The sequence below is a fragment of the Carya illinoinensis genome, chromosome 13 (genome assembly GCF_018687715.1).
Source record: "Carya illinoinensis cultivar Pawnee chromosome 13, C.illinoinensisPawnee_v1, whole genome shotgun sequence".
In the NCBI taxonomy this organism is placed as follows: Eukaryota; Viridiplantae; Streptophyta; class Magnoliopsida; order Fagales; family Juglandaceae; genus Carya; species Carya illinoinensis.
This window is the reverse complement of record NC_056764.1, coordinates 4,721,959-4,744,589: the sequence shown is the minus strand read 5'-3', so window position 1 is coordinate 4,744,589 and position 22,631 is coordinate 4,721,959. Positions and strand designations below refer to the sequence as shown.

Genomic DNA, 22,631 nt, shown 5'->3' with positions numbered 1-22,631 from the left:
GTAACCTTGAACCTTGATTAGAATTTCGGATCCAAATTATAGCACCTTCTCCATAAACCATTACATTCTCCATAAACCATTACATTCTACAGCTAAAAGATCAAGAAGAACATTTCGGAAGGTCTAAATAACAATTTCCAAGAGACCCGTGTGTGTGTGTGTGTGTGTGTGTGTGTGTGTGTGTGTTTGTGTGAGAGAGAGAGAGAGAGAGTAAATCATGCGTGGAGTTCACAATACTTGCTGGGTAACCCCAAAAATAGCAGGAGCAACGTCAATTAGAACCTCAATAAGCAAATTATCAACAAGAACCGATGAGCCAAACTTAAGATGATTAGACCATGGCTGAGAGAAAGAGGCTATATACCAAACTTCTGTCAAAACTCATTAGTGAATGTGAAATAGTACAAAGAGTGATGGAAATTTTGGTGAATGATTTGACACAGAAATAGATACAAGCAACATCCCATAATAGGAAGGAGTAAACCAGCCACAACGATGCAACAGACGGTTAACTCAGAGAGAGATTGGGCGAGTGCTTTCATCCACCTAACAGTAAACTAAAAGGAGCATCCCAAAATGCATCATGTCTACATAGCTTCCATAAATGAACACAGATGTCAGATTGGGGCTGAGGATGTTCTGCGAAGCTGATACTTTGGCTCGGGAGGAGGTACAGATGGCAACATTTTCTCTAGCTCCTGCAAGACGAGGACCAAAGTTACTCATCACTTTCATGAGTACTCCATTGTTGAGGAAAAAGAAAGTATCAAACTGAGTCTCCGACAGGCATGACAATCATAATTAATCAACCCAGAAAACACCCCTAATCACAGCAACATGTCATGATGACACCGGCTTTTCTTCTCTTTTTTTTTTTTTTTTTTTATGGGGGATAAGAAGCCTCAGGAAGATGCAACAAACTAAAGAAAGAAGAAAGGGAAGAAGAAATTGTCCCCCAAAGAGTAACTTCAATCTTTTTCTTAAAGGTATACACCCCAAATAATGTTCTAGGAAGCACATAACTTTAGACTGGATTCAGAAAGGTATGGATCGAAATAAATCCTATTTGACCATTGCTGCCCAATTAAATGTAACCCTATTAAGATCCTTTGGATCAATTGGCAACATCTTGGTTTCTCACTAAGAGAACCAAGGGTCAAATCCACCCTCCCCATGTATAAAAAAAAAAAAATAGTTTAATACATTCTCAGATCAAATTGGGCTAGAATGAAAAACCTAATGTATTATAACTAATATCATTGATAAGGCAGTCTTAGGTAAATTTCCTTTCGACAGAGTGACCTGCGAAAGGGTAAAATAGAAAATATGAGAATAACTAATATTTAATTACTTTGTGATGATATGACATATAAGAGCAGCAACTCCGTAAGAGTAAATTGGGTACAGAAGATCATAAAGCCCAGAAGTCACCTAGCAGAACACATTGAAAGGTTTCAACTTATTTTTTTTCTCTTGTTCTTTCCACAACTAGATTTCATTTTTTTTTTTTAAAAAAAAAAAAAAAGGCAATAACTAAAGTATGCTACTAGAGAATCCCTTAAATTACAATTTTACAAATGAATGATCCAAAAACAATTCATAAAAGTAGAAGGCAGGCTGCCTTTGATAGACACCCACCAAACCAATGACATCATTTCTCAACTACCCAAAACACGATGATAAAACATTAAAGGCTAGCAGGATGTGGGCTTAATAACAGCCAAGCAGCCAGCAAAGAAATTGAGCACATCTGATATGGAAAATTGATGCCAAATGCTGTGAGATCAGCATGTGGCATAATGTGCCATGTCTACATAATAAAAACGTGCACAAAACATGACCACTAGATCAGCAACTTTTGTTCCCATAATAACAACAAGACATGGTAAGAGTAGCCATTAGGAGTGGCGGGGGGCGGTGTCCACCTCCCCTGCCCCACCTGGGCAGCGTGGGCAACCCCGCCTGCAGGCAGAAAACCCAGCGGGGGGTGGGGGGCAGTCTGGGCTCAAGCTCGCCCCCCTTCACACCCTGCACCCCAGGCCTGAGCCCAGTCCAAATTACTATATAATTATGTAAATCTTTAAAAATCGTACGTCATTTTTGTAATGAATTTATTTAAAAAAAAAATAGGAAGAAACAGGGGGTTAAGTTAAACCTAACCCTCTCTCTCTCTCTCCTCTTCTTTTCATTCTTCCCCTTGGTATCTCCTCCTTCTGTCAGACCCTCTCTCCCTCTCTCTCTTTCCAATTGGTTGTTTGCGAAGGATTTTTGTTGTTGTGGAATGTGGATTTTGTTATGGATTTGAGATATATATATATTTTTTTTTCTGGTTGGGTCACAGCCGAAAGGAGGGGCAGACGGTGGTCCACCCCCGCCCCCGGTGTGCGAGGGCGGATTCCAGGGAGGCAAACCCCGGTGAGGGAAGGCCCCCCCCTTCCCCACATGGGCAGGTAGCACCCCTAGTAGCTATGGGACTTTTCAAACAAAATCAATAATCCAGGAACAAAATTGGAATCTAACATTCAGATCATAGACCAAATTTTTATTTTCAGGTATTATATTATCATATTTCTGATCGCGTTAGCCAATTGCATAAAGGTATTCAACTCAAGTAAGCATAAGGGAAACTGAAATCAGAATCAACTAGCCAACCACAGAAAGTGCAGTTTGTCAAATTCAGAAAACCAGTTGGCTACAGTTTATTTAAGTCCAAAGTTTTTTTCCTGCAATCACCTTTTGACTGGATCTGTTGATGATTGTATTCCCATTCTTTGTCCTAGATCTTTTGGATTTCAAATTTACTGTAATTTTAAGAAAAACCTTTGTTACAATGCTTATAACTTCATAGCAGTGCAGTTTCATAGTCCCTTTACTTTAATTTCTAATAGAGATGGTTTCCTCATCAAAAAGGAGAAACATAAGTATACCTATCCACCGAAAAAAGCCCTTGTGTTCAAAACCCTGGACTAGAGCTACAAAGTCATACACATGAATGTTTTCTTCGCTTCTCAAGAATTTAGGATATCTGGTGTTTGCTAATCTAAATTTGATATACCTTCTAGAGTAATTATATAGATATATATATCTACTATAATTCGAAAAATGTTTACACCATTTCAGATCTTTGAAATATGCTTACATGAGTTCAAAGTTAAACGCAATATCAGCTTGGTTCTGAATTTTGTTGAACAAAACCAGACTCATAAACTTACCACACTGCCGAGAAAGAATAAAATAAATAAAACCACCACAATTGCCCTTTTTCCTTTATTCATGAGTATGACAGATTCTTTAAATTATATTTTGAAATAGAAATTAAGGTTGTCCTTCAGAAGAATTAAAAGGAGGATATTGTCTTCCACAGGTTCATGTCAAGTAAATCATGAGCCGAACAACAAGACGGCTACTTCCCATTGTAATAGCTAACTGATAAGCCAATGTAACAAAATCTTTTTTTTTTTTTTTTATAAGTAAATGCCAATATAACAAAGTCCCTAACAGGTTTAGAGTTATAAACAACAATAAGTTGACCAGTCTCCCAAAACTTGTGGAGTTATGATGCCAAAAACTGAATACATCATCAATTCTTTTTTTTTTTTTTTTTTTTTTTCGGACAGGTAAGAATACATCATCAAATTTCCAACTGAAAATTGAGTGATAAAAAAATCCACCTGTGACATGATACTATATACATATATGCACGAAGCCAGTAAGCAGTTTTTTTAGGGATTTGATTTTTCTTTTGTTGGGTGGAACTGATTTTAGGGGGAGCAATGTGAGAAAATTATTAAAACCTCCTATAAACTTTTTCTTCAAAATTTTGGAGAGATAGGGGTGCCAAGGCCCCTCTGTGCCCCTGCATATATGGACAATTGTCATTAGGAATAGGCATAGCCCAAGCTATACAGGAAGTATACCATAGGTAACTCCTAGTTAAGAGGAAGAGCTAGAAACAAGAAAATATGAAAATCTAGCCCATTGATCTTACAAAATGGTTTAGTCCAAAGAACCATGACTAAAAATTTCAGTCATTTCTAACTAGCCAATTGATCCTCCAACACTCATATTAAAATTTCTCATCTCTACCAAGCTATTGGTGTTTAAAAAATAATCCACCCAGTTCCAAAATGGAGTAGTAAATTAGGTCTCTAACACAGAGATAGCATGCCTGAGTGGGTGTTAAACAGCCATGTAGATGAAACTGTTTAATCTGCTGAAGGAAAAAATGCCCTTGTCTGTTGCTTACTGAGCCTTGTCTAAAAACAATTGTTTTTTTAAGTAAAAAGATTTGTGTAAAAAATAAATAAATAGTGTCTCTCATCTTCAAGACAAGAAATTCAATAGGAACTGCTTGTAAGATGATCTATGACTAAGCAGTACGTAAATCTGAATATGATATAAAACTTTCCAGTATGTGTAGGGTACACCATCGATGAATCTAAAGATAGAAAATAAGAATCTTCCACTTCAATAGCATATCTGACACTGCTAGGGTATTTTTGAATGAGTATCAGATAGACCTTCAATGTTTGGATATGACCTTTTTTTCAGCATAAATTAGCCTACAATTATAACAGGGACGCATGAAGGGTTTATTATATTTTTGTTAACATATAAATAAGAAAAATACTTGAATGATTAAACTAATACAAAATGACTCTATCATGTTTAACGGTATAACAGAATGTTATTATATATAAAACATTATATTTTTAATTGCTATCATCTCTCTGCCATAATGTGTAGTACTCATTTATAGTTGTAATCTTAACATGCATCAGACATACCCACAAACTGTACCACATATCAATGCTTCGAAAAATCCTAATTTTCTTTCAATCATCAGTAGAAAAGACACGCTTTTGACACAGTAAGGTAGAAAAGAAAATCAAAACAAACAATAGCTCAATATCTCAAATGAAGAACCTAACCTTCCGTTTCCGGAGCAGTTCATTTTCCTCTTCCAGACGTGAAACTTTGTGCTCCAGTTCATTAGTGTAAGCCTATTTACATTGTTATCTTTCAGGTCATTGGAAAATCAACACAATAAAAAACTGGAAAAGGCAAAGAAATAATTCAAGGAATTTGACTTTTGAGAGCCAACCTGCTTCCTTGCTCGTGAACGGGCAGCAGATTCTCGGTTCTTGATCATCCTCTTCTGCCTTCTCTCAACAGTCCTCTCAATCATGTCCTCTGGGATGCCTCTTTTCCTACCAGGCATCTGTGGGTCCGACATGGTTCCCATCAAAGGTGAAGATAATGCTACCTGATTCTCCGGATATGCAGCATCCATCACAGCACCAGCCCCAATGAGCAGTGGCTGTGGTATAGGCTGGCTGGGCATGTAAACCCCCATCATACCTTGTTGTGGATGCTGATATTGTTGTGGTGGATACTGCATCCACTGACCTTGCTGTGGAAACTGTGGGGCTACATTCTGATCAACCACAACAGGACCAGCACCTTTTTTCTCTGAAGATGTTTCAGCCACAACTCCTGCTTTCACCAAGAAATCCTCCAATGTCATCTCTCCCAAAGTAGGCTGCCGCTCCCGAGACTTCTTTTCCTCGTTATTTTTACTTTGCTGAATATCTCTCCAAACCTCATCCACTGTCTTCTTGCTCAGAGCACTAGTTAATGACAGGCTAGCCTGATGCTGCAGCACAGTTTGATTGGCCTGTGCTGTGCCCTCAATGTCCATAACTGTGGACTGGTTGGCCTCAGCAGTCCAAACATTTTTTAGAAGCTCGTCAAGGTTCATGCTGCTAAGGGGCTTCCCCAAGTCACCTAACTGATTTTGAACCTCATCGAGTGTAAGACTGTACATTGAGTTTTGCCGCACCAATGGCTGGAATTCCGACTGTTTTCCATTACTATCTCCAACACCTTGAGACCCCATTGTCTCTTTCCCCATCCGCTAACTCTCAGTTAATATAATCATTCCAATCCCAAACTCAAATGTCTATAGCAACAACTATAAAGACTCTCAAACTTATCTCAGAAAACTGCTGAACCAATCTTCAATACTGTCCCATTTATCAGAAACCTGAAAATCCTAATCGAAAGTACAATCCACCCAGCATTCATCAGAACTCAGATTATCTAAAAACGTTCAAATAACTAGATCACATGCAAAATATACTCTAAATATATTTCAAAATACTTCAAAGACAAGTGAATAATGGATAGAAATCTTTACTGAAATTTTCTTGCAAGTATAAATCCATGATATATTTCGTGCAAAAGCATATGTAGGCATGCATGGAGCACAGCTATAGCATCCATTTCACCGGATAATTTATATAACCCTGAACCTATTAAAGGAATAAAAAAATAGAAAATCAATACATTCAACATTTAAAATCCCCTAAAACTCACCCCAAAAATCTTGAGCCTTCCAAAAAATTCGCAGTGTTAACAGCCAAAACATATTCAGACGACCCATAGATAGTGAATCCCCTTACCCATACTCATTCTCAGAAGAAAAGGTGATGAATCTGTTGCATGCAAAAGTAAAGGGCATAGTTCTAGCCTTCAATGACCAATCCCTTCGAAACCCTAAACCCACTATTCTTTTTTTTTTCCTCGGAAACCCAAAACTCGCTACTCAAGCCCAAAAAGACCCACAAATTGCTCCCCTTAAATGCGCAGATTAATTTGCCTTGTATTCAAGAAATTAAAAAACCAGTGCACTGGAATATTAGGATGGAAAAAACAATACTTCTAATTACCATAAAATCAAATAACTAATAATACCAAACAAGATCATCGCATTACCGCACCAAAACCCGAGAAGGTGATAAAAATTAGAAAAACAAGAAAAATAAAGGAAAGTGTCTGCATGCAAGAAAATCAGTGTTCTTATCGAAGCCCAAAAAATCCTCATAAATTAAGAATGAAAATCTTCAAAAAAGAAACTCAGTGTTCTTATCATGAATCCCCTCAAGTGGGCCCCGAAAGTAAAAGCAAGACATAAAAGGAGGAACGGACATTGAAGGTCAAGAAAATGAAAGAAAAATCAGAGTGCGACTTACTTGATCTGAATCTGAACTATGTAAGGAGGATTGAGTCTTTAATAAATAGGAAATAGACTCTTGGTTCCAAGACTTTGGTTCTCACTTTTTCTTTGAGGAGGAAAGAGGAAATCATCACCAGCATGCATCCACGTTCAAGTTTGTACAATGTCTACGCTTGCAGAGGGACAATCCCAGGTGAGTGTCTCAGAGAGAGAAAGGGAGAGAGAGGGAGAGAGAGTGAGGAAAAACCAAAGAAACTATAACGCCCAAATTGAATATATAGTACTGCGGAGAAACGACGTTAATTGGCTCGTTTTATCGTTGTTTATAGTTTCCGATGTGAATAAAATAAGTAATGCTAACATGTGAGTCGCCTCATGGGATAATCATGAACTCTCCCACTTGTTTGGTTGGTTTTTAATTTAAAATTAAAATAAATTAAAAAAAAAAATGGCACACCTGTCGATAAATGTGTCTTACTTTTGCCTTGGCATTTGCATTTGCAAATGACGATAAAACTTTTGAATTTATTGGCAGTCCCATGCACTTTCCAATATACCTCTTTTTCGCCTTTTTTTAAGAAAGGAAAATACTTTATTTACAAAGTAATATTGATATTTTATATATATTTTTTTTGTGTCTATAGTATTTTTTTTTTTAAATAATGCTGATATCATTTCTATTTTTTTATTATTATTTATTTAAAAATTATTTTTTAATATTAAATTTATTATCTTAATTATACTAATTGATATGATAAGTTTAGATTAAGAGTATAATTATTTCAAAATTATTTATTATTATAATGGATTTAGTAGTATAATTCACTTTCAATAAAATGATATTTGTACTTCTATGATGTCTAAATTAAGCGCACTTTTTTTTAAAATATCCGATTACATTTAGGCTTTTTATAAGGAAAAAAAATGGTTCAATCTGAAATCTAGAATCGGATTCATCCGAGTTCCGGCCCTTGTCTAATCCAGACTAATCCGGTCCGCCCGAATTTTAAATCCGAGTTTCGATCAAGGTATATCTGAATTTTCGAATTAGAATCTAGATGAATAGACCTATTTTTTTTAAATGGAATACACATGATTTACACAATTTATGATTATATCTAGTACTACTCTTTATTTTTTTAGAATTTTGTCATAAAAAAAATATGAGTTCGAGTATAATTGAAGATGGTATATTATATTATCCTCTTGTAATAATGAAATCATTAATCTATTCGTGATCAATAAGTAAAATAATTACTTGAAAATACTTTTAAAAAGAGAGAATGATTAGTGAGAGAATAGCCTTTTTCTATGCTTTTCTCTTAGTACTTTTTTTAGGGGTAATAAGAGGTGTTTTTCAATGAAAATCTTCTAATTCGGGTGAAAAAGACTGTACATCTACTAAATAACAAAATGAGAGAGCTTGTCAATTAAAATATAGAGTGAACGCGTTGAAACATTGCTCAAAGGCAAAGAAAGACACAGAAAGTGTTTGCATGGAATGGAACCCAACCCAACTGACAAGATGTTTGTACACTAGTCAACTTCACTGCAATTAGGATAAGGAGAAATATAATTATAAATATAATTATGTATTAATTTATATATTAATATAGTGTGATTGGTTAAAAAATAGATTTTATTAAAAATAATGTTAATTTAAATTTTAAGTATAAATAAATCAGTATTGATATACAGATTAGTACGTGACTGTGTTTATATATAACAAAACTCCTAGGATAAATATGTGAAAAAAATCTAGTTGTAAATAATTCTGTGCACCAATACACACATTCATTTCATGTGATTAATCAAAAAGTCAGATTTTAATAAAAATAATATCAATTTAAATTTTAAATATAAAAAAATAGTATTAATGTACAGATTAATATACGAATTCATTTATATATATAGTAAAACTTAAATATCCATGCTCTCTCTCTCCCCGTGTATAGAGAGTCCAGAAGACCAAAGATGCTTGTGGCAACACATGGACATACTAGGTTCGAGCCACAGCACTGCAGCTAGCAGTACAATTTAACAGCATCAGCACAAATAATAGCAACATAAACAACAAACAACAGCAAGCTCATATAGCAAGTAGCAAGCATCCCAAAACACCACCACCACCACCACTGTAAAGTTGACTACTGTAGTAATAGCAACTAGCAACCAGGAACAACTCGAGCAGCAAAGGTACCAAATAAGAAATGAAAACAACAACAACAACCACCACCAAGACTGCAATATGTTTCTGTTTTAGACCAAAGATAGCAGCACAACAATGATAGAAACAGCAAACATCAGAACTTAAAAAAGTCTAAAGCATCTTGGGCAGCAACCAGATGGCACCAACTAAGAGGCAGCACATGGCACTAGTTCAGAAAGTTCCAAGTAGCAGCATTTACAGTTTGAGAACTCAAAGACAATATAGGATATACATTCGTGCCTCTTGCTGTTGGGATACTGGTTATGAGATTTGGGTTGAATGATCTAGACGATGATGGTTAACATGATAGATAGGGGATGATCGTCGATTCGTCTTGATGGATATATATCTCAATGAGGTCCTTCATGTTTGCATCGATATCAGGGTGTGAAAAGAATATATTGTTGTGCCTCCGGCCTGTCTAAAAATCACACAAGACGATATTTAAGTGGTTTAGCAAATTGCTTACGTCTACTGGAGCCTCTTTTATAGAATTTGTATGAGATTTATAAAAAAACTCTATAAATTTCTATCTCTCTCTCACGTACCCTCTTTCTCTCTTGCTTCTCTTCTCCCACTGCAACTGCCACACCTTTCACAATTGAGCTCTCTCCTATTTATAGGAGAGAGCAGCCTACAACTTACGATTTCGATGTAGTTGCTTCTGACTTTGCTGGATGGTGGGTGGCCTAATCGAGTTAAGAAAGAAACGGTGCCTAATATGCCAAAATTGAGAACGGTGCATGTGCAGCAGCTATACATCACTTGCATTCACACTTGGGTTGACTCAACATATATATACTTTTGAGTGAGTGATGTTGAGGGAGATTGAGGATTAACTGCATGGGCCGCCATCCAAAATGTACATCCTGGTGTCATGAAAGGTAACTAGTATCAACATTTGGTCTGTATATCGCATCAAAGATGAGACATCAATATCATCTAAGGGAACATTATGGCTAATATATATCAGATTATCTCAATTATCAATAGCTTTGGGTCCGTCCAAGGACACCCTAATTGCCTGTAATTTTTTGTTTGGATTAATTTTGACAGAGATCAAGGAGATCTTTGTCCTAACAGTTCCTAATTTTTTTATACAACTAGCAAATCCGACATGATTGAAATTTAAAACCCATTGGAAAATGTGTTAAAATTTAAAACCCATCATTTGATTTTGTCAAATAGCATGAATTTTATTAACATATATAATCATTGAAAACAGTTGATATAATATTGACTCGTTCGTTACTCAAACCCAAGTCGTTGAGATAGGAAATACTCTTTCTTTCCTTTCTTTTTTCTCTCTCTCTCTCTCTCTCTTTTTTTTTTTTTTTATGAATACAATTGATTATTCATTAATGCTATAAAAAGCTACCGTCTTACAACATTTATAAAACTAAAACAAACTAGCCAAAAGCTGGCGAGTACACAATATAGGTAGCGTCTTTTCCATTGAAGAAATCCAAAAGACACGGTGGAATAAATGAAAGATGTAACAGCCCGTTAGAAATTCAATTATGAAATTTCTATTGATTTTAGGAACCTCGCGAAGATTCTATAAGTTTTCACGAATCCATTAATCATAGAGGTTTTAGTCTAACTACATAATTAGTGTTATTATTTACTATGGTATCAGAAGTGTGTTTTTGATTATTGGAGATAGTTAGAAGTGTTAAAATGTATTATGGTTTGCGCCATTAGACTGCGCCATTAGACTCGGAGGGTCATTTAAGGTCTTATGGCGCAATAACACTTTTTCATATTTTCGGATGAAACGTCGGTTCAAAATTGTGGATATTATTGGATAAAAAATATCTTAAGTTAATTTTATGGATATTATTGGATAAAAATATATTAAACTAATTTTGTGGATATTATTGGGTAAAAAATATCTTGAAATGATTTTTGTAGATATTATCGGGTAAAAGAGTCCTACACTCAACTCTCACTCTAGTCTCATCTCTTTCATATCTCATCTATAAGTATCTCCAGTCACCTCTTCCCCCACGAAATTATCTTCATTTATACTTTCCATTAAAAGAATACCAAACACTCTCTCTCGGACAGCTTTTAGGAGTTCTTTTGCACACCCATTGTGAAGCTTTTGTAAGTGTTTTATCATAAAGTCTCCTTCATATAAGTTGTTCATTTTTTAGTCTAGTTTACGTGAATATCTTATTTGTCCCATTTGAAGATCATTTGGTCAGTCAAATATTGTGTAAACTATAAAAAAGTCATTCTAGGAGATAAACTGGAGAATATGTTATAGTTTGGAGTTTTTGACCAAGCTAATGGATAAATATTGGTCCGAAATTTTTATAGAGTATTGTTAACATGTGTATATGATTATTGGTTGATGATTTTTACATGATTAAAGGTTTTGATGAAAGATTTTTTTAGATTTAGAAACTTAGAAACTGGAAGAAGAAAAACAGTTTCTGTTTTGAGAAAGTTTAACTCTTTGGTAGTCTAAACCTATTCCAATGACTTTGATAATTTTATTGGAGGATCCGAAACATCTTATATATATGTTATATTATTATTTTGAAGATATTTGATATTAGTTTCAAATATATGAAATTTTATGTAAAGAGATATTCGGATAGGCCAAAATGTGGATGTTATTGGCTCAATTTATGTTTTGGTTAATGTTTAACCATGTGATCTTGAATTAGAAACTTATATATGTTTTAGGAAATCTTTTTAAATCATGTGATGGTTTGGTTTGAAAATCACATCTTTATAAGTCATATATCAAAAGGTTAATCAAAACAAGTTAGAAACAAAAATCAATAGAAATAACATATGAGAATTTCGGCTTTATGGAGTTTTAATAGTTGTGATTAGTTTTAAATTTTTCTAAATTTATATTTGAGTTGAGGATAAAATTTACATAAGGCATGTAAATTTTGGTGACTTTTGGAGTTAGTATGCAAAATCCTTAAGTTATGGGTAAAACAGTCATTTTCCTACATGTAGAGAGTAAAATGGAAATTTTACTCTTTAAGTTAGTATTTTACATATTTCAAATTATTAGTGATTTAGTGCTAACTTTTAGAATCACTAATTACAGTTCCTCGTGATCACGCTTGACGTTTTATAAAAAATGCGGAGATTGAGGTAAGTTAGCTTTTAACTTACTAGTAGTCTACTGTGTATGTGTGCTAAGTAAAGGAACTACAGTGTATGTATGTGTGTTATCATATATGTCATGCCATGCTAAGTCATCACGTAATTGTCTGTTATATAGAATTTATTCTGTCATCAGTTTTTATCTATTACATAATATATATTGTCATGTATTGCTGTACATTACAAGTACATCATGTTAAGTATGTCATCTATTACATGTATGTCAAGTCATGTAATATTCACTATTACAAGTATGTCATATTAAATATGTTGTCTATTATATGTTATGCTATGTTACGAAATGTTTCTATCTCAAGTTGGTCATGTATTTCAAGTTATGTTCAAGTCACGTTATGTTACGTCAGGGCTTCAGTCCTTTCGTATTCCAGTCACGTTTTATCTTGAATTACATTCAGTTTCGTGGGGTCCACAACAACTGTGGCACACGAAGTATGGGGTCACAGCAATTGTGACGCATACACTACGTGAGACACAACAATTGTGACACGTAGAATACATGGGGCTACAACAACTGTGGAGTATGTATTTAACTGCATTGTGACGCGTAGAATACATGGGGCCACAACAACTGTGGAGTATGTATTTAACTGCATTGTGATGTGTAGAATACATGGGGCCACAACAACTGTGGAGTATGTATTTACACGTAGAATACATGGGGCCACAACAACTGTGGAGTGTGTATTTTTCATGTTAAGTCAAGTTTTAGAACAAGTTCATGATAAGTCAAGTTTCAGATCAAGTTCATGTCAAGTCAAGTTCGGTTTACGTTTCAATTTAAGTTATGTCAATTATGCTATGTACATGGGGCCAAAACAACTGTGGAGTATATATTTTTTATGTTAAGTCAAGTTTCAGAACAAGTTCATGTTAAGACAAGTTTCAGATCAAATTCATGTCAAGTCAAGTTCAGTTCACGTTTCAATTTAAGTTATGCCAATTATGCTATGTTGTACATCAAATTATGCTTTAATTATTTATGAATTTGATTATACATTCATGTTTTTACTGTCATCCATGCATCATTAGTCTGTATGGAAGTTGTTGTTAACTTACTGAGATTTGATTAAATCTCACTGTGGTAGTTCCAACTACCATTCCTCCCGAATGGTAGATCTTGTTACAGGACCTGAAGGAGAATCAGGAGCTGACCAACTATACACAGTTGACTGAGCGACGATGCGACGTCAATGTTAATATAATAGTTAACGTAAATTACTACTTGTACGATTGAGTTGCATCTCCAGTTTCTGATTATAAGCATTTTGGACTAGTGTTATAATCTTAGTTGTTCAATGGGTCTTTATATATGAAGTATGTTTTAAGCATTTGAGATATTTTCAATTTGGTGCATAATATTGCTAAAGAACTAGAGTATGTATTTAACTGCATTGTGATGTGTAGAATACATGGGGCCACAACAACTGTGGAGTATGTATTTTTCATGTTAAGTCAAGTTTTAAAACATGTTCATGATAAGTCAAGTTTCAGATCAAGTTCATGTCAAGTCAAGTTTGGTTTACGTTTCAATTTAAGTTATGTCAATTATGCTATGTACATGGGGCCACAACAACTGTGGAGTATGTATTTTTCATGTTAAGTCAAGTTTCAGAATAAATTCATGTTAAGACAAGTTTCAGATCAAGTTCATGTCAAGTCAAGTTCAGTTCACGTTTCAATTTAAGTTATGTCAATTATGCTATATTGTATATCAAGTTATACTTTAATTACTTATGAATTTGATTATACATTCATGTTTTTATTGTCATCCATGCATCATTAGCCTGTGTAGAAGTTGTTGTTAACTTACTGAGATTTGTAATCAAATCTCACTGTGGTAGTCCCAACTACCATTCCTCCCGAATGGTAGATCTTGTTACAGGACCTGAAGGAGAATCAAGAGTTGACCAACTAGACACAGTTGACTGAGCGACGATGTGACGTCAATGTTAATATAGTAGTTAACGTAAATTACTACTTGTACGATAAAGTTGCATCTCCAGTACTTTTTGGATCATAAGCATTTTGGACTAATGTTATGATCTTAGTTGTTCAATGGGTCTTTATATATGAAGTATGTTTTAAGCATTTAGGATATTTTCAATTTGATGCATAGTATTGCTAAAGAAAAATTTATCCGCTGCGAATATTGCATAATGTTAGATGCATGTTAGGAACATTGCATCTTATATGTTATGAACGGGGGCAGGTAACTTTGTATTGCATGTCTCGACGCTTCAAATGTCCGTCCAATCCCAAATGAAAATTTGGGAGTGTCACAAAAGAAGTATGCTTCCATATAAGTTCATGGAAAATGCCCAATGCATAATAGAATGTGCGCATCGATTCAGATTTCAATATATCTTCTGGATTTGTCAACTTTCAAATGAGTTCAATAAATATCTAATATCGCTAACTATAGGTTAAATAGTCAAATCTAAGGCTTTACCAGGATCATTTGCAACTTGCAAGATCACTAATGAGTCACCTACAATGATTATTTTCTTGATTTGGTTGAGCTGAGTTTTTGCAAGTCCAATGCAAATCACAACGGCTTCTCCCTACTTTGGATTTTGGCTTTCAATATGTTGTGTGATGACAAAGGTTGGATAGCCATCTTCTAATTTGCATACTATCTCTGTTGTGCTACCTGTTTTCCTAATAGCTACATCAAAGATAGGAAATACTCTATATTTAACATTAAATTTATAATATCCATTTCACTTAAAATAAAAGAAGAATCTTAATTATCACTCTACATTTTCTTGATATAATAATTTATTTATGAAATTATTTAAAATAAAGAAATATTCTGGCCCCAAAATAATTTTATAAAAGTAAATTTAAAAATTGACATGTGTTGGTGTGCTATGTCATATTGTAAAATTACTATTATTATAAAGTGTATATAATAGATTTAGGGGTGCTACCCACATCACTCGGATGGAAGATGCCCATGTCCCAACCCTCCTACATGGGTGTGGGAACAGTTTGGGCCCTTAAACCTCGGCACTGGTCCTCATGGGCAAGTGCCCCAATTTGGATTCTAGGGGTGGATTGGTCTCCACAACTATTCACCCATTATAAAAAACAACTAAAAACATTAAAAAAAAACAAAAACAAAAAATAAAACAATCGAAACATAACAACAAATCTACAAAATCATAGAACCATCTACAACTGGAAAGCAACAAAAAATCCAAAACGTTAACAATAAATCTAAATAAAGAATCATGGCCACGTGGGTCTCTTTGCAAACTCATAGTCACGGTTCAAGAAAGAATAGAAGAAAAAGTGTAGGAAGAGGAGGAGGTGAAGAGTAGAGGAGATATCGAGGCTGAGAGAGAGAGAGAGAGAGAGAGAGAGAGAGAGAGAGAGAGAGAGAGAGGACGTTGTAAACAAAACTTTTAACCTTGAAATTATTTTAAAAAAATCTAAATTAAAATGACTATTTTACTAAATAAAATTATTATTTTTAAATATATGTATTTATATACAAAAGCTAGGCAGACGGGTAAACTCGAATGGGCTTGGGCTCCTGGCTCTTGCTCCCAACCACGTGTGGGCATCAACTCTACAGACGAGGAAGGCAGAGGTCGGATCGACTGGGGCGAGGTGGCAGTGCCTTATCATCCAACTTTAAACAGAACACATAAAATCGCATCTGTTTAAGAGAGTTTAATTTTATAAAAATTTCTGTTAATATTTTTCTAAAAATACAGTATATATAACATCATTTATTAAAAAATGACAAAATTACATCACTCTAGAAAGAAATACGGAGATGGGATCGAAATCCGATGCCCCACAGACAATGGATTTCCCAGTCCTTTACACGTGGCCCCACTCACTCGGCCATAGGACCGTCTTTTACATTTTAAATCACCGAAGCGCTCCACAGGTCCGCGCCGGTTGTATTTATTTTATTTTTCCAATATAAATGGGGAAACAAATTCAGAAGAGCAGCCTTTTTTTTCATTATTTCTAAGTTTTATTTCAATGAAGAATGTACTTTACCCCTTTTCTCTGATCTGAGTTCAATAATTTGAGAAATCTGAGGCCCATCCCAAATGTCGGCTTCGACCGTATCCATCACGGCGAACCCGGCGGTTCGGCGCCGACCCGTGGTGTCGACCGAGAGGAAGACCACTAACATCGAGTTGCTCGGCCTCAACGAAGCTGCAGCGCCCCAACTGAGTCCCAACGGTCCGGCGGGAGGCGACGATGTAGGTGCTGCCGGAAACGGCAAGGATCTGAGCAACCACTCCATTCGCGGTGAGAGATCGTCCAAGGAATTGGCGCAGCAGGTGAAGAAATCCCTTGGAAACAACAACAACAATTCCAACGTGCCTCTTCGCCGCACTCGCAAGGCGCTTCCTCACAAGCCGGAGCACCCTCGATGGGTCACCGTTCTCAGAGTGTTCGCCAAGAATTTCGTCCTCCTTGTTGTCCTCGCCGGCCTGGTTCACTTGATTCGTAGACTCGCAGTGAAACCTGGGGACTCCGTGGCGGGGACAGAGATGGGATTTTCCGAATTAGAGGGGAGGATTGCGGAAGTGGAGTCCTTCATGAAGACCACCGCCAAGATGATCCAGGTCCAAGTTGAGGTCGTGGACCGCAAGGTTGAGAACGAAATCGGGGGGCTACGGAGGGAAACTAAGAGCGAGTTGCGGAGATTGGAAATCAAGAGCGAGGGATTGGAGAGGTCCTTAGGCGAATTGAAAGCAGTGGAATGGTTATCGAAGGAGGAATTTGATAAGATATATACGGATTTGAAAAAGGCCAGGAGAAACGAACATGGAGATGGAGATGTGAATTTGGACGAGATAAGAGCATACGCGAGGGAGGTGATTGAGAGGGAGATAGAGAAGCACGCGGCGGATGGGCTCGGTCGCGTGGATTACGCCCTGGCTAGTGGCGGGGCGATGGTTGTGAAGCACTCGGAGCCGTATTTGGTGGGAAAGGCCAGTAACTGGTTCTTGAATGGCGCCAGAAATTCTGCTCGTACCAATGCTGACAAGATGTTGAGACCAAGTTTCGGCGAGCCCGGTCAGTGTTTTGCGTTGAGTGGGAGCAGTGGCTTTGTGCAGATTAGGCTGCGCACAGCTATTGTTCCTGAGGCTATTACTTTGGAGCATGTTGCTAAGGTGATGTTGTCTATTCAATATTTAGTTTACTGCTGAATATTCATGATGCGAAGCTTATGATATAATATCGTTTTGTATATAGATGCGTTATTTCATTGGATTTGCTTGCATGCTCTACCTGATGCTGTTGGATTGCTTGAATATATAAGATGTTGAATTTAAGGTTTCACATTTTGTGTAAATTTCACATAGTCACGACCCGTACAAACTCTACTATTAAATCTGGAATGTTTTGAGCATGAAATTGGTTTTTGGGAATAATGGGTGCCACTTCGTGGGAATCAGGTTGGTCAATAACTAATAGTAACTTTAGGATTGGGTTTTTTTTTTTTTTGATAAGTAATCAAAAGTGTATTAATCAAAAACAGGCCTAGCCCAGTATGTACATGGAACTGCCCCTTTAAGTGGGAACAAGAGAGAGAAGAAAATCATGAAGGACCATCCCATTGAAATCAACAGCAATGGCCCATTTACAAAGCGTACTAAAGAAAAAAGCCAGCAGCTCCTCTCGTGTTCGCTCCATGTCTTCAAAAGTCCTAGCGTTCCTCTCCTGCCATAAAGACCACATGATGCAAATAGGTATCATCCTCCAGACTGCTGAAATCTGAGGCTGGCCTCCTATATTGGGCCAGCAAGCCAAAGTTGCCGCCACTGTCCCCGGCATAGCCCAGCCCATCTCAACTCTGTTTAGCACCTCATCCCACAAAACCCTTGCAATCTTGCAATGAAGTAAAAGATGATCTACAGACTCACCCCCTTCCTTGCACATACAACACCAATCTACCACAATAACCCTTCTTTTTCTCAAATTATCAGTTGTGAGGATCTTACCCAATGCCACCGTCCAGGATTGGGGTTTTTTCACCCTGAAATCTTTCGGCCAAGAAAATCCTCAGTAACTTTTTAAATGCACAAATTGTGGGGAGTAGAAACACCTACTTGTAAGCTTGACCTAAAGTATTATAAGTTTTAGACGACATCTACCTGTTGGAGTGTTATTCTTGCATGGAAACTTAAGAGAAGGGTTGGACGATGCCAAAGAGCTCTTGCTCAAATGGAATTTTCTCATCTCCTAAAGAATGGGGTGGAGTTGAGGTAATGGGTTCACGAACCAGTGTGTGCATGCTTATTAATTATTAATGACTTTTAATGGCAAGATCTATTGTAACTTACTATTAAAGTAGACATATTTGTTCGAGGGTTGGGGTAAGGCCATGTTAAGTTTTATTCACTGATAGATTTGGCTTGATTAGCAGACCTCAAACTTGTTAGGGTTAGATTTCTATTGACCAAAATCAGTTACTTGCCTTAGTGTTAGGGATGCTTGGGGAATGAGATGAGATGAGAATTTTATGAATAATAGTAAAATGGTTTGTTAATAGTAGTCAAATGGTTTGAGTTAAGATGTTTTATTGGGTTTTCTATTCCTATTATTATCAATACTACCGTTTACTTATAAAAAAAAAAAAAAGATGTTTTATTGGGTTTTGGGAAATGAGAGAAAAACAATTGAATAAAAATATTATAATGTTAAAATATTGTTATAATGTAATTATTATTATTATTTTTGTTTTGAAATTTGAAAAAAAATGTATTATCTTTTGTGTTTTGTTTGGAAGTTTGGGAAAGTTGTAATGATTAGGTAATGTTTAGATGAAAAAGTTGAAATTTGAAATTGCAAAGTGTTGGTATTTGAGTGATGTTTGGGAAGGAAATTATGAGAAATTTTGAGATGAGATGAGTGTCCCAAACAAGCCCTTAGTAGTACATCACAATTTCCTTTGCTAGAGGGATCCCATCTTGGCTGAAGTGTTCAAATTTATCAGTTGACCTTTTTGATGGTGGCCTGTTGAGGAGTGGATATAGTATTACACCTTTAGGGCTTGATTGAGAATGCTTTCTGGTAAATCTTAACTATCTATACAGCCTTGTATTGATGAGCTCAGATATTAAGGCTTTGATGTTGATGATATCCTTTGCTTGTTTAGCTGGAGAAAATATTGCATGTTTGTTGATGCTCAGCGTGTTATCCCCCCTTTTTGGCATCTGTGTGTATGCAATTGCATAGAACATGCAAGATAAAATAATTTTAACATATATGTTTTCTCTATAAATTGCTGCCATCCTATTAGATTCCCTTTCTTTGTTACAATCTTGTAGTGCTGGGGTTGATTTGCCAAGTTGAATTATCTGAGATCATTGCTCTCTCTCTCTCTCTCTCTCTCTTGGTGAACAGGTGATAGTATGTAACATAAGAAGTTGGTGGAATAGCGTGGCATATGCTTGCTCTATATAGTTTGGGATGTCAACATTATGTTATTTCATGTTTATTTTACTGATAAAAGAAATTTTATTTCATATTTATTTTTTGTCTGAAACTTGTAAGAAGAGTTGAGGAAAACTATATTTAGCAGATGTACATTTTGTTTATTACTTAAATGATACTTGATACGGTGCTTTTGAATTTTCTGTGAGCTCTTACCCAAATGTCACCTTTCTCTTGTATGAGCAGGGGTGGGTTGAAGATTAGTGTGTGGGTTAAAAGAGGCATGAGTGTAACTCATTAATTAGTTGTTTTATTTTAGCAGAATTCTGCAAACATTCAGAATCTATGTTTTGTGCCCTTGAGATGAGTGGGCTTGTGTAATAAGGAAAAGTTTTAAATTTTGTTTCTGTTTCTGGCCAGAATATCCGGTTCTCTCATATTGGTATAGCAACTAGTTTACCTCTGTGTTCCATTTCGTTCTAAACCCCAGGCTGTTTTGGTTTGTTCAGGCCATTTTGTTCTGTTTCAGTTTTTCCGGAAGAAATTTACATCCCAGCTCGGTATGGGTTTGCAGTTGTATTTATTATCATTTTTTTTTAATTTTTTTTGTAAAAGCCAGCCTTTCAGTAATTTCAACCAGACTCATCAGATTGAATATCCTTTGCTCCTTTGCTTTCCCAAATTCTTGATCTCAATTCGCTACTCTCTCAAATCTCAAAGCCTCTCTTTGGACACCCGGTGCCAATAAAAAAAAATAATAATCTCAAAACCTTTATCCACTCTCAAATCTCAAGCATTGGTATTTATCTTCACTCAACCATCAGCGTTTCTTCAGTCCCATCAGCGTTTCTCCATTCAATCATTATGTTTGGTTTGAAAAAGGTAGGTCTAAAGAATGTTATAAATAATGTTGTCAATGATAAAATTGAAATTTTTGCAAGTATTATTCTGGCTCTTAGATTGCTCACAGTTGGTGCCAACTTTATACATTTCTTGTTCTCCTGGGCATGATTTTTTCTTTCCTGTTATCTGAAAACTTATTCTCTCTTGCCCAAAGTGAATTTGAGAAACAGTTGGCTCGCAGTGTGCTACAATTTTGTTGATGGAGTAGAGATTAAAGCCACATAAAATCATGTATTCTATAAATATATAATCTCAACAATTCATTTGGAAACTTGTGCTCAATCCCCCTGACACAACCTGTAAACTATCCGCTACAATTTTGCAAATACCGATCTTTGAGAATATATGATGAATTTTACTTACACTCACACAAGAATATAGGATCCATGTCCTCATGTACATGTACGTTTTTTTAGTTTACTTTTTTCCTTCATTGCTTGTTGGCCAGGAAATACAAAAATTTGGATATGGGGGTAATTCTGAAATGGTACACCTGTATATGTTTATACCAAAACATTCCATTCTTTGGCCTAAACCAGTAATTGTGTTTTGTTTTTGGACGGGTGTATGGATTAATAGCATATGCACACACAAGACAGGCATTTAGTTTGTATGTTTTTCTATTTTGTTGAGATTCATATGATCCGTTTCTGTTATCATTGATCTGCTCCATCTATCGTGGTCATTCTTGCTTTTGAGTTTACATGTTAAATCAACATATATCTGAGAATTAGTTACACGAGATATAATTGCCTCTGGTATTACTGTTTTGGAAGATGACTAGCAATGTGCCCTTCCTTGTTAACCTGCCTCTACCTTTCTGCAATGGATAAGCTGATTAGGATACCACTACTAAGATTTGCATATGTTATGCTGTGTTTCCACTACTGGTTCGTTGCGCAACCAGTATGAACAGTCTTTGCTGAAGGCTATTTCATGCTGGTTAGGCACTTGCAAGTTTCTGTTACTAGTTGTCTGCCTGTGTTATTCCACCTCATTAATTTTTTTAATAAATTGCAGGACCATCTGTAATCATCCGATCTATATCTCTTAACTTTTCCAATTATGCTAATAAATTGATCTACCTGAAATTTGTTTTTGAACAGAGTGTGGCATATGACAGATCCAGTGCTCCCAAGGACTGTAGGGTCTCTGGATGGCTGCAAGGGCGTAACATAGATGCGGCAGTTGATACTGAGAAGCCGTTTCTTTTAGCAGAGTTTACTTATGATCTTGAGAAGAGCAATGCTCAAACCTTCAACGTCTTGGAATCAGTGGGCCCAGGCATTGTTGACACCGTTAGGCTTGACTACACGTCGAACCATGGAAGCCCTTCCCATACTTGCATTTATCGCTTCCGGGTCCATGGTCGGGAGTCCAACTCTGTTTCTACAATGGAAATGCAGTCTTGATGCAGCAACGCTGGCGGCATATGTGTCCCTCTTTTTGTAGGCATCTGTGTCTCTCTTTTTGTAATTGTTGTTCCTACTTCCCCATATTCTTTATTTAGATGTAGTGTCAAAAATTCCAACTTTCTAGTTACAAGACATAGACTCTGCATAGAGAGGGGAAAAAAAACCCTAGATAGAGACATGTAGTCATCCGTGTTTAAAGTTCACTATTTCCTCGTATTAGTGTTCATCAAATAGATGTGTATCTTATGGTATGATTTCTGACTGGTTATGAAGGAGCCTAATTATTGATTTTTCTCAATTAAAGTGCGTTAAAAATGATTTTAATTTGAGAGTAAATACTTTATATGAATGCTGGAAAATTGGTGAAGGTTGAATGTGAATCAAGAGAGTGAAAGAAAAGCTTGGCATGCATAGAGAAGCATAACAATTCACAGTCATGTGGATCAAGATCAATAAGCAAATTTCTTATGGACGTATGATGGGTCACAATCATGATTGTATATATCCATATCAGCAT

The 22,631-nt window shown here is 36.0% G+C and overlaps 2 protein-coding genes across 5 annotated transcripts; one reads left to right on the top strand and one right to left on the bottom strand.

The window, feature by feature from the left end:
• Positions 1-343: 343 nt before the first annotated feature.
• LOC122291670 (ABSCISIC ACID-INSENSITIVE 5-like protein 2) lies at positions 344-7,280 on the bottom strand. Of its 4 annotated transcripts, none has more exons than XM_043099514.1 (4): positions 7,035-7,278; positions 5,105-6,055; positions 4,932-5,003; positions 344-698 (listed from the first exon to the last, which is right to left on the bottom strand). In XM_043099514.1, the coding sequence occupies exons 2-4, from the start codon at positions 5,912-5,914 to the stop codon at positions 618-620; spliced, it is 963 nt and encodes a 320-aa protein (XP_042955448.1). In that variant the 5' UTR covers positions 5,915-6,055; positions 7,035-7,278; the 3' UTR covers positions 344-617. The 4 variants fall into 4 exon arrangements, with proteins under 4 accessions (XP_042955448.1, XP_042955449.1, XP_042955450.1 ...); XM_043099515.1 differs by having other exon boundaries at positions 5,105-6,046; XM_043099516.1 differs by lacking the exon at positions 7,035-7,278 and adding an exon at positions 6,200-6,314.
• A 9,014-nt stretch (positions 7,281-16,294) lies between these two features.
• Positions 16,295-22,412, top strand: LOC122291824 (SUN domain-containing protein 1-like). The gene is made up of 2 exons (XM_043099821.1): positions 16,295-17,530; positions 21,806-22,412. The coding sequence occupies exons 1-2, from the start codon at positions 16,454-16,456 to the stop codon at positions 22,109-22,111; spliced, it is 1,383 nt and encodes a 460-aa protein (XP_042955755.1). The 5' UTR covers positions 16,295-16,453; the 3' UTR covers positions 22,112-22,412.
• The last annotated feature ends 219 nt before the right edge of the window (positions 22,413-22,631 follow it).